This window comes from Strix uralensis, chromosome 3, assembly GCF_047716275.1.
Source record: "Strix uralensis isolate ZFMK-TIS-50842 chromosome 3, bStrUra1, whole genome shotgun sequence".
Classification (NCBI taxonomy): Eukaryota; Metazoa; Chordata; class Aves; order Strigiformes; family Strigidae; genus Strix; species Strix uralensis.
The window spans coordinates 740,556-754,458 of NC_133974.1; the positions used below are offsets into that span (position 1 = coordinate 740,556).

The window sequence follows — 13,903 nt, forward strand, 5'->3', positions numbered from 1 at the left end:
ACACTGTGACGCCGGAAAGCGAGAATTCTACTCCTGGCTCAGAAGATGGGCTGGGGATAGAGATCGCTAAAGAAAGGTGTCGGGCTTGGAATGCATTGGCACGAGAGGGGTTAGAAAAAGGGGATGAGGAGATGACTCAGATGGCGACAGCAATGGCTTTTCCAGTTCAGTTTCAGCCGAACCCAGCTGGTGGACTAAATGCTACTGTTACGGCATTAGATTGGAAGCTTTTATCACAATTGCGCTCTACAGTGAGTTCTTATGGTGTTACTGGTGAACCGACTCGTCAAATGTTAGATTATCTCTGGAGCACTCAACTTCTTTTGCCTGCAGATTGTCGGGGTATAGCAAAGTTAATTTTCTCTCCTAGTCAGTGGTTGTTGTTTAATGCGCATTGGCAAGCGAGAGTGTTAGAATCGATAGCGGTACAGCGGCAAGCAGGAGATCCATTACAAGGGGTTACAATGGATGAATTAATGGGGTTAGGACCTTATGCTAGAGTAGAAGCTCAAGCATTGCTTGGTCCGGATAAAGTGAGAGAGGCAATGAGGTTAGTGAGAGAAGCCATAGAGCAAGTGAAAGAGCCAGGCGGAGTTCCAATGTATATGGGAATTAAGCAAGGGAGAGAAGAGACTTTGGGCAGTTTTGTAGATAAGTTGGTAAATGCAATTGAAAGAGCAAGAGTACCTCTCTACATGCAGGGTGCTCTCTTAAAACAGTGTATTTCACAAAATGGCAATCCTGCTACAAAGAGTTTATTGAATACATTAAGGGCACATTGGACTGTAGAGGAGGCACTTGAAAAAGCGTCATCGATACCCACTGGACCTCAGGCTTTTCTTGTAGAGGCAATAAAGAAATTAGGGGAAGGAATGAAAGAACAGGCTCAGGCTACTCAAAGTCAGGTTATGGCAGCCCTTGCGCCTCTCCAGACTTCAGCAGCAACAGCAGTTAAAGTGCAAACACCTAAAAAGGGGCAGCTGCGGTGTTACCGATGCGGAGCTCCAGGGCATGTACGAAAGAGTTGTACAGCCAGAAATGTATGGTGTCAAACTTGCCGATCTAACTCCCATAATGAGGTGGCTTGCTGCAGACGGTCGGGAAACTCCACACGGAGCGCGTTCGCCGGCCGCCGCGCAACGACCAAAATTGCAGCCGCAGCGCAGTCCTTCAACCCGCCACTCGGGGAAGTCTCGGGTTGGACCTGGCAGCAGCAGTAGATGTTATTCTGTTAACAAATAATCCTCAAACAATATCTACGAATGTACGAGGACCTATCATTATTAATGGGAGAACCATGGGAGCTTTATTATTAGGAAGATCATCGGCATCACAATGTGGACTATTTGTTTTACCGGGAGTTATTGATGCAGATTATGAAGGTGAAATCTATATTATGGCATATACACTGAATCCACCAGTAAAGATTGCACAGGGACAACGGATTGCACAGCTGGTGCCTCTGCCACAAGTGACTCAAACAATACGACCAATAACTGAGGAGAGTCGCGGAAATAAAGGCTTCGGATCCACAGGAAGCCTGACCCTGCTAACACTGGATCTGAGTACGAGACCTAGGAAGACTGTTCACCTGTCATTTCAAGGTAACGCAATAACTGTGGAAGGGTTGTTAGACACAGGCGCAGATTCCAGCATACTGTCGCCTTCTTCTTGGCCACAAGGCTGGCCATTACAAGAGCATACCACTACCATCACTGGCGTGGGTGGTTTAACTTTAGCTAATCGAACGCCGCCCCTACAATTAACAATTGAAGAACAAACAGTCACAGCGGTGCTTGCTGTAGTGCAATTACCTCCAGGGGTAAACTGTTTAATTGGAAGAGATGTGTTAGCACAAATGGGAATAGTTTTGACAAACGATCACCATTTATTCTAATGGCCATTGCTTGGACTTTCCCGATCCCTATAACTTGGACATCTGACGATCCAATATGGGTAAAGCAGTGGCCACTAAAAAGGGAAAGTCTTGAGCAAGCACACTTGCTAGTACAAGAACAATATCAGCAAGGACATTTAAGATTATCTACTAGTCCTTGGAATACTCCAATATTTGTCATAAAGAAGAAATCAGGCAAATATCGACTTTTGCATGACCTTAGGGAAGTAAACAAGCAAATGGAACCAATGGGGGCTTTACAACCAGGTATGCCGAATCCAGCTATGTTACCTTATGAATGGCCTATATTGATTGTGGACTTAAAAGATTGTTTCTTTACGATTCCGCTTCATGAAAAGGACATGCGCCGATTTGCTTTCACTTTACCGGCAATAAATAGAGAAGGGCCAGATCAACGGTTTGAATGGACAGTTTTACCGCAAGGAATGAGAAATAGTCCAACTTTATGTCAGATTTTTGTAGATGCAGCCTTACAGCCATTACGTCAAAAATGGACTGATGTTATAATTTATCACTATATGGATGATATATTATTTGCACAGAAAGAACCATTTACAGAAGCACAGATAAAAGAAATTGTAAACACCCTTGCAAAGCAAAGATTGGTAATTGCACCAGAAAAGATACAAAAAACAGCTCCATGGAAATATTTGGGATTGTCTTTGATGAAACAAATAGTGACACCACAAAAATTGACAATTAATCCTGAAATTTCAACACTGCATGATGCTCAGAAGCTATTAGGAGATTTACAATGGCTAAAACCTATGGTGGGCATCCCAAACGAGCTTTTACAACAATTACGACCACTGTTAAAAGGAAATGATCCTGCACAGGTGGTGTCTTTATCAGCAGACCAGAAGCGAGTGCTACAACAAATTATGGATCGTATTACTTCTGGACAAGTGCGTCGGAGAGACGCTGAGCTCCCCCTGGACATACTTGTGTGGATGGGTTCACAGCATTTGCTCGGAGCTATTACGCAGTCTAAAAAGAAAACGGGGGAGACATGGGTGCTAGAATGGATCACGCCAGCATTACAACAATCAAAATCTCTACTTCAAAAAATTGAGGCATTAGCAAATTTAGTAAAGAAAGGTCGTGTGCGAGTTATTCAAATAAGTGGAAGAGAACCTCAATTCATATACTGTCCAATGCAGAAGGAAACCATGCAGTGGTACCTGGCAAATAGCACAGCATTGCAGGAAGCCATGTTAAATGGGCCAATGATGTTGTCAACTGATCAATTATCTATGGAACCTTTGAGATGGTTAGGACAATTACATTGGATTGAACAGCCAAAAAGACAACAGGCGCCGATTCCGAATGCCATCACAGTTTATACAGATGCAGGAAAGAAATCTCAGACAGCAGCTATAACGTGGCAGGAAGATAATACATGGAAACACGAGATATTAAAAGCCACAGCACAAGACACACTACAAACTTTGGAACTGTTGGCAGTAGTTTGGGCGATGGTTAAGTTTAATGAACCATTGAATATTGTAACTGATTCTATGTATGTAGCGGGAATAGTAGCAAGGATAGAAGATGCAGAAGTCAGGGAAGTACAAAATAAGCGTCTCTATGAGTTGTTTTTACAATTACAGAGGGCCATAAAAATAAGGGAACAACCGTATGCTGTAATTCATGTTAGAAGTCATAAATGGGATATAGGACTTGGGGAAGGTAATGCTCGAGCGGACAAATTGGTATCCACTGTTATACATGTTCCCATGCCGAAAGACAAATTGGCAAAAGAAGCATATGACATATTCCATCAGAATGCAAAAGGGCTAAAAACACAATTTGGCATCACAATGGCGGAAGCAACGGCCATAGTAAAAACATGCCCTGTTTGTAGTTTTCACAATAAAGGGGTTGATATTGGAATAGGAGTTAATCCTAGAGGGACGAAATCTAATGAAGTATGGCAAATGGATGTGACTCACATACAAAGTTTTGGTAGACTTAAATATGTACATGTTACTATAGATACTTATAGCAAATATATATGGGCCTCTGCACAGAGTGGGGAAAAGGCCACACAGGTAATCAGACACTTAACATGTTGTTTTGCAATAATGGGAGTCCCAAATACTATAAAGACAGACAATGGACCAGCATATGTCGGAAGTCGAGTGCAGAGATTTTTAAACAAGTGGGGAGTGAAGCATGTAACAGGGATACCGCATTCTCCCACAGGACAGGCCATAGTTGAGAGAGCAAATGGTACCTTGAAACGTTATGTAGCAAAATATCAGGAAATACAGGATGTACAGGAAAGATTAGCAAAAACATTATTTGTAATGAATCATTTGTGTATATTTGGAGACGCAGAACAACCACCAGCTATGTTACATTATGAGAAGGCAAAAGTAAGTGAGGGAAGGAAAGAGATATGGGTAAATTATAAGGATCCAAAAGATGGATTGTGGAAAGGACCATTCATCGGTTTGAAAGTTCTTGTCGAGATAACATTGAATTCTGGAATCCAGGCCAAATCATAACAGCCTCCATATTGGCACCAGGAGTTGGTGTTGCAAATGCCTTAACTACTTTGAATAAGTTGGGATGTTGGCTTAGCAAACAGACTAATGCTACTTCTTTAGCTTTAAGTGGTCTTTTAACTGATGTTGATAGTGTTAGACATGCTACTTTACAGAACAGAGCAGCTATTGATTTTTTGCTTTTAGCACAAGGCCATGGATGTGAAGATTTTGAAGGAATGTGTTGCATGAATTTGTCTGACCACTCAGAATCTATTTTCAAAAGCATACAGCAGCTAAAGGATGGTGTCAAACATTTAACAGAAGATGATGGATTAGATTGGTTAACAAGGATGTTTAAAGGTTGGGGACTTTCAGGATGGTTAATATCTCTGATCAAGTCTGTGGGGGTCATGATCTTGGTAATTATGACTGTGCTTTTGATGTTGCCATGTATTGTCAATCTTCTGCAAAGGGCCCTGCAGAAGACTGCCTCTGCAATATTTTTAGCACAAGTGCAAAAAGAAAACGGGGGAGATGTGGAGCAGTTTGCTAACAACTGGCTACGTGAGAAAGGGCACAGCACCGAGGAACTGCTGACAACGGCGACGTGATGGGAGAATACCGAAAAGTATCAAAGAAGAACAAAGAACAGAAGCAGGACTATGTAGAAGGCCTTGCAGAAATCATAAGGGGAGAGATTGGTATTTAACCTTAGCAACCAATGTATCTAACCTTAGCAACCTATAAGGAGCTTGCTTTTTGCAATATGTATGAACTAATTATTGTGGATATAAAAGCAGTGTGAGTACTAATAAAGTTGAGCCTTTGTGCATTAAATGATGGCTGGGCTCCCTCTGCGTTCTTTCAACAAAACACCACGTGTTTTGAAGCTGAGATTAAAAGTGCATTATTAGCAAAATGGGTAACACTGAGACAGACCCTGCTCCCCTGGCTTCAGGGGTGGCAGGGACTATTTTTAAGGTAACAGTGCCTAACAACATAAATGCCAGGGAGGCTTGTTTCCTGAAGGGAAGTTTGCTCTATTAGAAGTCACGCAGGTGTTTCAAATGCAAATTTGAATTCAAATTTAAATGCAGGTTTATAAGCTACTTAAATTGCAGAATTTCCTAATTACAGGGGACAAATGAAACGTGCCCTGAAAAGCGCCTATTTTCACCAGTGGGAGAGAAAACCAAGGATGATCAGCATAGAGAGAGACACCTCAGAATATCCTTAAGTTCACCGAGGTCAATGCCACCCTTGGTACATGTAAAAGAAACCACGAAAGGTCAGGGGGGCTGAGAAAAGCCTCGCCTCAGGGAACGGAAGGGCTGAAGTCTAAAGATCTGGGAAGGGATTTCTTTTTTCTTTTTGGTGTTATCAAAGTGTTTTAAGTATCTTACAGAGCCTGCTAAATAATGCAAGTCCTTTTTTGTTTCTCAAATAGCAAGCTGCAAAGTCACAGGTAAAACCCCTGATGATAAGAAATGAGAAAAGGCTTATTTGCATATGTAAGGTTTAGGTTATTTATCCTAATTCACACAGCACACTAGCAGTGCCTTCCAGAGTCGTCCAGAAGTCACTTTAGCAACGGAGTTAATTCCACATTTTACTCAATTTTTGCTATTTAGGCTTTTGTTCTGTCATCAGAGCAACCAAATCTCTGTAAGCAGAAAAATAAGTATCTTACTTGCATGGAGTCTGTCAGATCTCTGGAACGGTTTCTTCCCCAACCCTGGCAAGGAGTTATCGAGCTTAACAGAGGGAGAGGAACTGGAGGTGGAGTTCTGAGGGCTGCTCGACTGTCCATCTGACTGCTTTCCTTCCCAAGCTGCACAGGAAATTGAAACGTTTAAACACAGGGATGTACAAAGAAATATTACATGAGACATCTGTTTGGACTGAAATAAAGATTCTTTGACGCGTGTACCTAATCAGAGCAGCTCTGGGCCAAGCACTTCTCGGATACTTACAGTCCTTTGTTCTTGCAGCACTTACTGAGAGTAGAAGACCCCTCTGTGGCTCTCCCAGAGCCATTTCATTTATGGCTGGAGGGCATTTCCCAGCGAGTCCCATCTTATTTCCCATCTACAGCCAATCCAGTAACGATCTTGTTAACAACTCCTCTCAGATGAAGTTTTAGCTGCGTTACTGTCAGGAAGAATCTCTTCATACTTTGTGTGTACTTTCTAAATTTTAACCTACTACTACTGTAGCTTTTGTTCTTTTAGACCACCCTCAGTAATTCCTCCTCCTCTTTCAAATACTCAGGAGATATTTTCATGTCCTCCTCCAAAGTCCCTACTTAGCCATACTAGACAGATTTCACCACTATGATTTCTCCTTACAAACCACTGCCACCCACATTCTCTTTTGTACAGCAGTAGTTTTTCTGCCGGTGGGAAGAGCTTCTTCCCCAGATTCTCCCTGCCCTCCTTTCCCTCCTCTTCCAAATGAGCTGAATTAAGAACAAGAGCTGGTCTTCCCACCACTCTCTAGGTTTATGGGCACTAGCAGGACTCACTCAAGTATGGAAAGGCACCCAAGTCCCACACCTCGAAAGAGAAACTCCACAACACACATGATTAAGTCACAAACTAAATGAACGCTGGCTCTGATTAATGACTGGCACTAATCAGTTCCTTCACCCAGTCCATGCCAGCTTTGTTCCCCATCTGCCTCTCTGCCTGGTTCCTTTCCCCTTCCTTCTCTTCCTCACACCAGCTGTTCCACTCCTGACTAAATACATCCCTGAAACTGTGGGATCCGTGTGTTGCTCTCCATCAGAATTCTGCCCTCTCCGCTGTATGAACTCCTCCATCTCCGTGTACCCCCCTGTCCTGGCTGTCAGCTATTTCTGGGTACTATCACGTGGACAGGAGGGAAAAAAATGGACCCCACGGATGCTGGTGAAAAATGTACAAACGCCACTCACGCTGCAGCAACACCCGAAGGCTTCTACAGCATAAACACACGCTGGAATCAGTCGAGTAAGGCCACAGCAAAAGCTGAGGGACGTGGCTTTCCTGAAGCTATGTGAGATGAGTTTGATCCTTAACTTCTTTCTGTCCCTCACCATCTCCCTCACAAAGGAGAGCTCACACGGCTGGAGAGATAGAGCAACTCCTCAGGAAAGCCAGGCAAGGAAGAGGAGTTGAGAAGGTTGTCTCTACCCTTAGAAACCCATGGGACAACACGAGTGGAATCCAGAGGTCCTGGGGGAGCCCACCAGTGTCCTCACAAGGGCCTCTTGCTACCACCTCTGAAGAAGAATGAAGATGGTGGGAGATTCCCCACAACTAAGAAAGGCAAATGTTCAGAAAGGGCCCTAAGGACAACCCAAGAAAATACAGACTGGTCAGCCTCACTTTTCCCTCTGGGAAAATCACGGAGCAACTCCTCTTGGAGCACATTTCTGGTCACACAAAGGAGATACTGGGGACTGGCAGCAGTCAGCGTGGGTTTACCGTGGGTGAATCGTGCCTGACCAGCCTGCTTGCCTTCTGCGATCAAATTACTGGATTTGTGGACAGGGGAGAAGAGGTGGATGCCATTTACCCTGACTTCAGCCAGGCATGTGGCATCGTGCCCCGCAATACTGTATGCGGAGCTGGGACACTGGGACGTGGATGGGTGACAACCAGCTGGGGAAGCAGCAGGCAAGGTGGCCAAGCTTGCAGAGCCTCAGGGCACTGGTCCTGGCTCTCGTTTTTATTTGGGGGGGGGGGGGGGGGTAGTGGAGGACTTGGTTGAGTTTGGAGGTAACACCAAATCTGTGGGACCCAGCCAGGACAGAGGAAGGGGCCAGTGGGGACCTGACCAGGACAAACACTCCAGGCTTTGGCAATGCCACGGGCTGGGGATGGTGCTGCTGGGGGGGACGTGGGGGCCCTGGCAGACACAACAGCAGCATTGTGGGCTGGGGAGGGAGCGATCACCCCTCTCTGCTCAGCACTCGTTAGACCACACCTCGACTCTGTGTCCCATCCCGGGGCCTCTAAAACAAGGAAGACATCAAAACCCAGGAGCGGGTGCAGCTGAGGGCCACCAAGATGCCCAGGGGATGGCAGCACTCGGCCTGTGAGGAGAGGCTGAGGGGCTGCGGCGTCTTCAGGCTGGAGAGGGAAGAAGGTTGAGGGACACCTGGTAGTCACCACCCTGCTCCTACCAGAAGGCCAGAGCCAGGCTTGTCCCAGTGGTGCAGGGCAGGAGGACGAGAGAAAATGGGCACGAGTCAGCCAGGATAGAAGGAAAAGTTTTTCCCCACGAGGAGAGTCCAGCAGTGGGGGGGCCCAGAGAGGTTCTGTCATCTCTGAGCTTGGAGGTTTCCAAGACCGGCCTGGCCAGAGCCCGAGCGACCTGGTGGAGGCCGAGCTGCCTCTGCTCCATGCTGGGGGGTGGGCTGGGGACCTCCCGAGGTCCCTGCTAACGTCAACGGTCCTGTGACTCCAACATATTTTCAGAGCAGTAGCAGAAAGGCTGGGTAAATTGACACACGATACCTTGCAACCGTAACGTAGCAGCAAAATACGGGAAAGTTGGAGAGAGAAAAAAAAAACAGTAACAAAAAATTAAATAGAGATGCTGGAAGAAAATAGTTCACCCATGACTAAAGCGGGTGTGGCAATAGTTTGGGAAGCGTGAAACCAAAATAAGGAGAGAAACTGCTACACCGTGACCTCCTGGCCCCAGGGCCTGGGACGCAGAGCCTGGGAAGGGCCAGACACAGGCCTCCAGCAGCAGGATCCTGGCCGCAGCCAGGAAAGAGAAAAGCCTCACTAGAATCACAAAAAATGAAGACACCAAACAATAAGTCCTCTCAGTAACATGAATTTGGATTACTTACTCCATTAGTCTATTTTAATAATTACTCTACGTTGGCTAGCGATCCATGGAAATATCCTACCTCTTGCAGTCCCTCTTAGGTCTCCTCTGTTCCCACTTCCCGAAGTGAAGACCCAATTCCCCCCGGGGCAGGGAGCTCAGGAGGTGGGATCCTCCGGCAATATCTGCCTGCTGTGCTAATGAACCCGTCAGGTTTAATCCTAGTTAGCAGAGAAAGTGCAGAAGGCTTTTAAACTGCCATTTCGTGCTAAAGACTTTATACACCTGCCACTGCATTTTCTTAATGTCGTCACGGGAAATGTGTGATTTTCCACTGGATTAATTTTGGCTTCCTCCTCAGCCCAGTGTAACAGGCACAAGCACAGCTTAGGAGTGAATTTCAAACAAGCAAGATGATATTAACCTTTTTCCCCTTAACCTTTTTGAAAGGCTCTGGGAACAACAGGCAACCTCATCAGCTGTTAAATACTTACTCTGCTATTAAATGATGCATGAAGTACAGCTGATAAATAGGCCTGTTCCCTTCAACTGGATATATGGCGCGTAGCCGCAGCCTTGCATATGCCTGAACAGATGTTACAAGAAACATTCCAGCAGCATATAACCATCAAGCCAGGACAGATTGGTCTAGTTTTGGTTTGGATTTGTTCAGAGTTATTTGGAAAGGGAGAATAAACAAACACACTAAAACACAGAAAGAATTTTGTACTGGAGAAGATCAGCATGAGATGAGGAAACATCTCCAGTTGTGCAAAAGGTGGTCAGGGGAAGAAATCAAATAACCTGCACTCTGTGTCCGTGGTGGATAGGACAGGAAACCTTGGGTTTAAACCCAAGGATGCAAGAAAAGATTCTGATTAGAGGCTAAGAAAAACATTTTAAGGATAAAGTTCAGAAAGTAGGAAGGGCACGACTTGCTGGGAGTTTTGGCATCTCTCAGAACAGACTGAAGAAAGCAGCCAATGGGAACATGTCACAGATCCTGCCCCGAGGAAGGATGGGGACTGGCTGAGCTCTCAGGGGTACTCCTAGGCCCAGCTTCTGAAGGCTCTAGGAAATTTCTTAACCTGACCAGCGAATTTCAGCCAAACAGTCACGTAATGACATCAAGAATATGCGAGCGCAAAATGTTTTCCATGCTAATACTGTCTTACTGCCGTTGGATAATCCTCTCTGGCTACTCCTACCCCAGTAAACCGAAGGGTGACAGGGGCATTCCCCTGGCCCCAATGCCTGGCCCAAACTGCCCGTGTTCACATCCCTGCGCCTTCCGGCTCGCCCAGGCGGGGTTGACACTGACTGAGTTCCAGGTGCTATGCCCAGTACTTTGGCAAGGATTAACTCGGGAGCAGAGATGCAGCTTCTCTCCCTCCACGGGCAGTTGTTTCTTGCTCTAAGCACACCCTTGCTGGCTGAGGGACTGTTTGGAAGGGGAAGGAGTTGTGGGACTGGAAGAAAGCAGGCACACCTTCGCTCTCCAAGGTAACCAACCACTTGGTATTACCCGTGTTACCAGGCTTTACCAACAAGTCATTTTTAAAAGACTGAAAACAACTTAGGATTTGGGAGTGGAGGTTAATATTGTTGTGAACTTGTTTGCTTTCTCTGCCTTTTTTTGGGCAAGCTTCACGTCTGCCAGTCTCAGCCACTCCCTCTGTGCCTGGACACAAGTCTTTCTGCATCTTCCTCGACAGTTACATTTTCATGATCATCATCTTTCTGAGACGAATCAGGACCAGCCAAGTAAATCAAGGGTGAGGGACGGAAAAAGAGGGAAATTATTGAGGGGTGGGGGGGATTCCCATCTCAAAATCACAGAATCATTCAGGTTGGAAAAGCCCCTTGGGATCATCGAGTCCAACCCTCAGCCCGACTCTACAAAGTTCTCCCCTACCCCACATCCCCCAACAGCTCATCCAAACGGCCCTTAAACACACCCAGGGATGGGGACTCCACCCCCTCCCTGGGCAGCCTATTCCACTCTCTGACCACTCTTGCTGGGAAAATTTTTCTCCTCATGTCCAGTCTGAACCTCCCCTGTTGCAGTTTAAAGCCGTTCCCTCTTGTTCTGTCACTAATTCCCTGGGAGAAGAGACCAGCACCAACCTCTCTACAATGTCCTTTCAGGGAGCTGTAGAGAGTGATGAGGTCTCCCCTCAGCCTTCTCCTCCTCACACTGAATAGTCCCAGCTCCTTCCATCGCTCCTCACAGGATTTATACTCCAGGCCCTTCCCCAGCTTCGCTGCCCTCCTCTGCACTTGCTCCAGCCCCTCGATCTCACAGAAGTGTCTGGGTTTGACTGAGCACAGCATTTGACCCGTGATGATTAGCATAGCAGAGGGGGAACAAGGGCATACACAGCTTAAGCAGACAGGATGGTGCCTGCAGTGCAGCCGGCGAAGCAGGATCAGAATCTGCAGGACTGTGAAGCAGAGGAGGAGGAGATCGTTGCTTTTGGAAGAGATCTCAGCCTCAAAAAGCCCTCCTCTCCTCTCACACACAAGGCTGCTGATCCCACCCCTGCCTCTCCCTGCTCCACGCCACAGAGACTAACCCTGTGCACCTAAATTCACTTTATTTCTTTGGTCCCAACACCCTCCCCTCGCCATTACAGCTGCAGGACTTCATGACAAGGAATGGCTGAGTGATAAAAGAACAGATATGATCACTGTACAGAAACATGAAGTGATGTACAAAAAGAAGAACTCCCCTAACCTCACAGACATACTGCTGGGCCCTGAGATAGAAGATAACAACTGAGGAAGGAGTCTCAATCTCAGCAGTTCTAGGAAAATCCCCACTTTTGGAGGGGTCCAAAACCAGCAAATTGAATAGTAGGGATTGTTAAGAAAAGATGAACAAAATACGGAGTAGCAAAGCGATGCTACACAAATTCAGAATGCATCTTGCACCCTGAATACTGTGTGTGGTTTCCACTCCGTATTGCAAAAAGCACGTGGCTTTCCATGTGAGGAATGAGGAAATACAGTAGGACTCTTCAGACTGAAAAAGAGACATCTACAGAAGTTGTAAGTGGCAAAATTGTTGAACAAACAATAGTTGTTCATCGCCCATTTGACAATTAGAAAGAATCAAATAAAAGTATAAAGAGCTGGGCTCAAACCAAACAAAACCGAGCAGTTTTCACAGCGTGGGGTTTGTCACAAAGTCCGCTTTGTGATTTAGGCAAATCCACTGAAGAAAATCCCACCCAGGCCAAGAAATACAAAGACAGGGCCCCTTGCTCTGGAGCTCACCCTGCTTTGAACACCTCTCCCTGTGCGGGCTGTTGGCAGTGCTGGACACAGGTCACCAGGCCAAAGGCGGTTGGTTTGGTCTGAAGTAACCACCAGGAATTGGTGATAACTAGTGAAAGGCTGCTGGGGGTAAGGGAGCTAACGCACTGTTGAATGAACAAGAGCAGAGCGGTGATCTCATTAATTTCTAACGTGGCATAAATGTTGGAAACCTCCTGGAGACCCTTCAGATCAGAGCGTGCATCTTTGGAAGGAGACATGAAAGCCACGCTACAAGAATGAGAAGCCACTTTGGAAAAAAAATAAATAGGAAGAGAAACCCCACCTAATTTGCTTAGCCATGAGAAGTACCTGACCACAGCGTTCGGGCAGCTGTAGGGGAAGATGTTTAGCACAGAAAGCAGCTTTTTAACCAGACAATGGCACAGCCAGATCTACTCTTAACTGAACGCATTCTTAATAAAATCAAAGCCAGGAAAACAGAAGCTAGGCTGATTCAGAAACAAAAAGAGTGCCACATGAAAAGAGCACTTCCTTCTCTCGTCCCCTAAGAAGGATAAAAGGGAAGTTAAATGAGCGCAGAGGAGTGTCTCTGCCACGTACCCGATTTCGCAGGTGCGGAGTCACCGGCTGCCTTGACGGCCTTCAGAAGGACGTGCTGGTTCGACGACACGGGCATGCCTGCTCTGCATTGCTGCTGCTGCTGCTGCTTCTGCTGCTGCTGTTTCAAGGCCTGGGGAAGAGGACAGAAGAACATGACCAAAGAGAAATTTAAAATATTCTTAGAAATTCAGCACTCGGCACAAACCGCTTGTTTTACAGCGACCAATAGTTGCGTTCTGAGTCCAACTACGTCAAAAGTTCGAAACGAGTTCTGAAAGACCTTCAGTTTGTGTGGGACACTGCTGGTTTAAATACACTGCAAGTAGCCAGATTCCTTACCTTGCAGCTAAAGCAAAAAGTTAATGTTTGCAGAACATCTTAAGTTGTGTTGTTTCATGAAAAATGATCTCCAGAGAATGCAAAGAGAAAGGATTCCAAATCTGGAGTTGGTTCAAGAAGTAATTATATAAATAACTTCAAAGTAAAAGCACCATAATGCAATTCATTTCAGTCTCCTTGCAAGTGGCAACTTACTAAAAACCTTCAACAGAGACACTACCCATCAGGAAAGACTTTCTTAATTAGGAGAGTAACAAAGATTAAAACACTGAAGGGAACCAAATAAACCCCTTTGTTTCAGAGAAGACTGTTAAGGCGACCAAAACACAGGCTGAAAGGCACAAATGACTACGACAAGGAAGTAAGAAGGAATCTGGTTAAACTGCAGCACTTATCCAAACCAAAGTGTCCATTTTCAAAAAATGAAATCCAAACCCAAATAAAGTTA

At 45.7% G+C, this 13,903-nt stretch overlaps 1 protein-coding gene across 7 annotated transcripts in view; it reads right to left on the minus strand.

Moving 5' to 3' along the window:
* The window catches only part of ASXL2 (ASXL transcriptional regulator 2), a 141,440-nt gene that overhangs the window by 24,417 nt on the left and 103,120 nt on the right, over nucleotides 1-13,903 (minus strand). For all 7 annotated transcript variants that reach the window (XM_074861205.1, XM_074861198.1, XM_074861200.1 and 4 more), the window contains 2 exons: nucleotides 13,117-13,246; nucleotides 6,101-6,241 (listed from right to left, as the gene is read on the minus strand). In XM_074861205.1, the coding sequence (XP_074717306.1) occupies nucleotides 6,101-6,241; nucleotides 13,117-13,246 (271 nt within the window). The remainder of the gene's footprint in view (nucleotides 1-6,100; nucleotides 6,242-13,116; nucleotides 13,247-13,903) is intronic.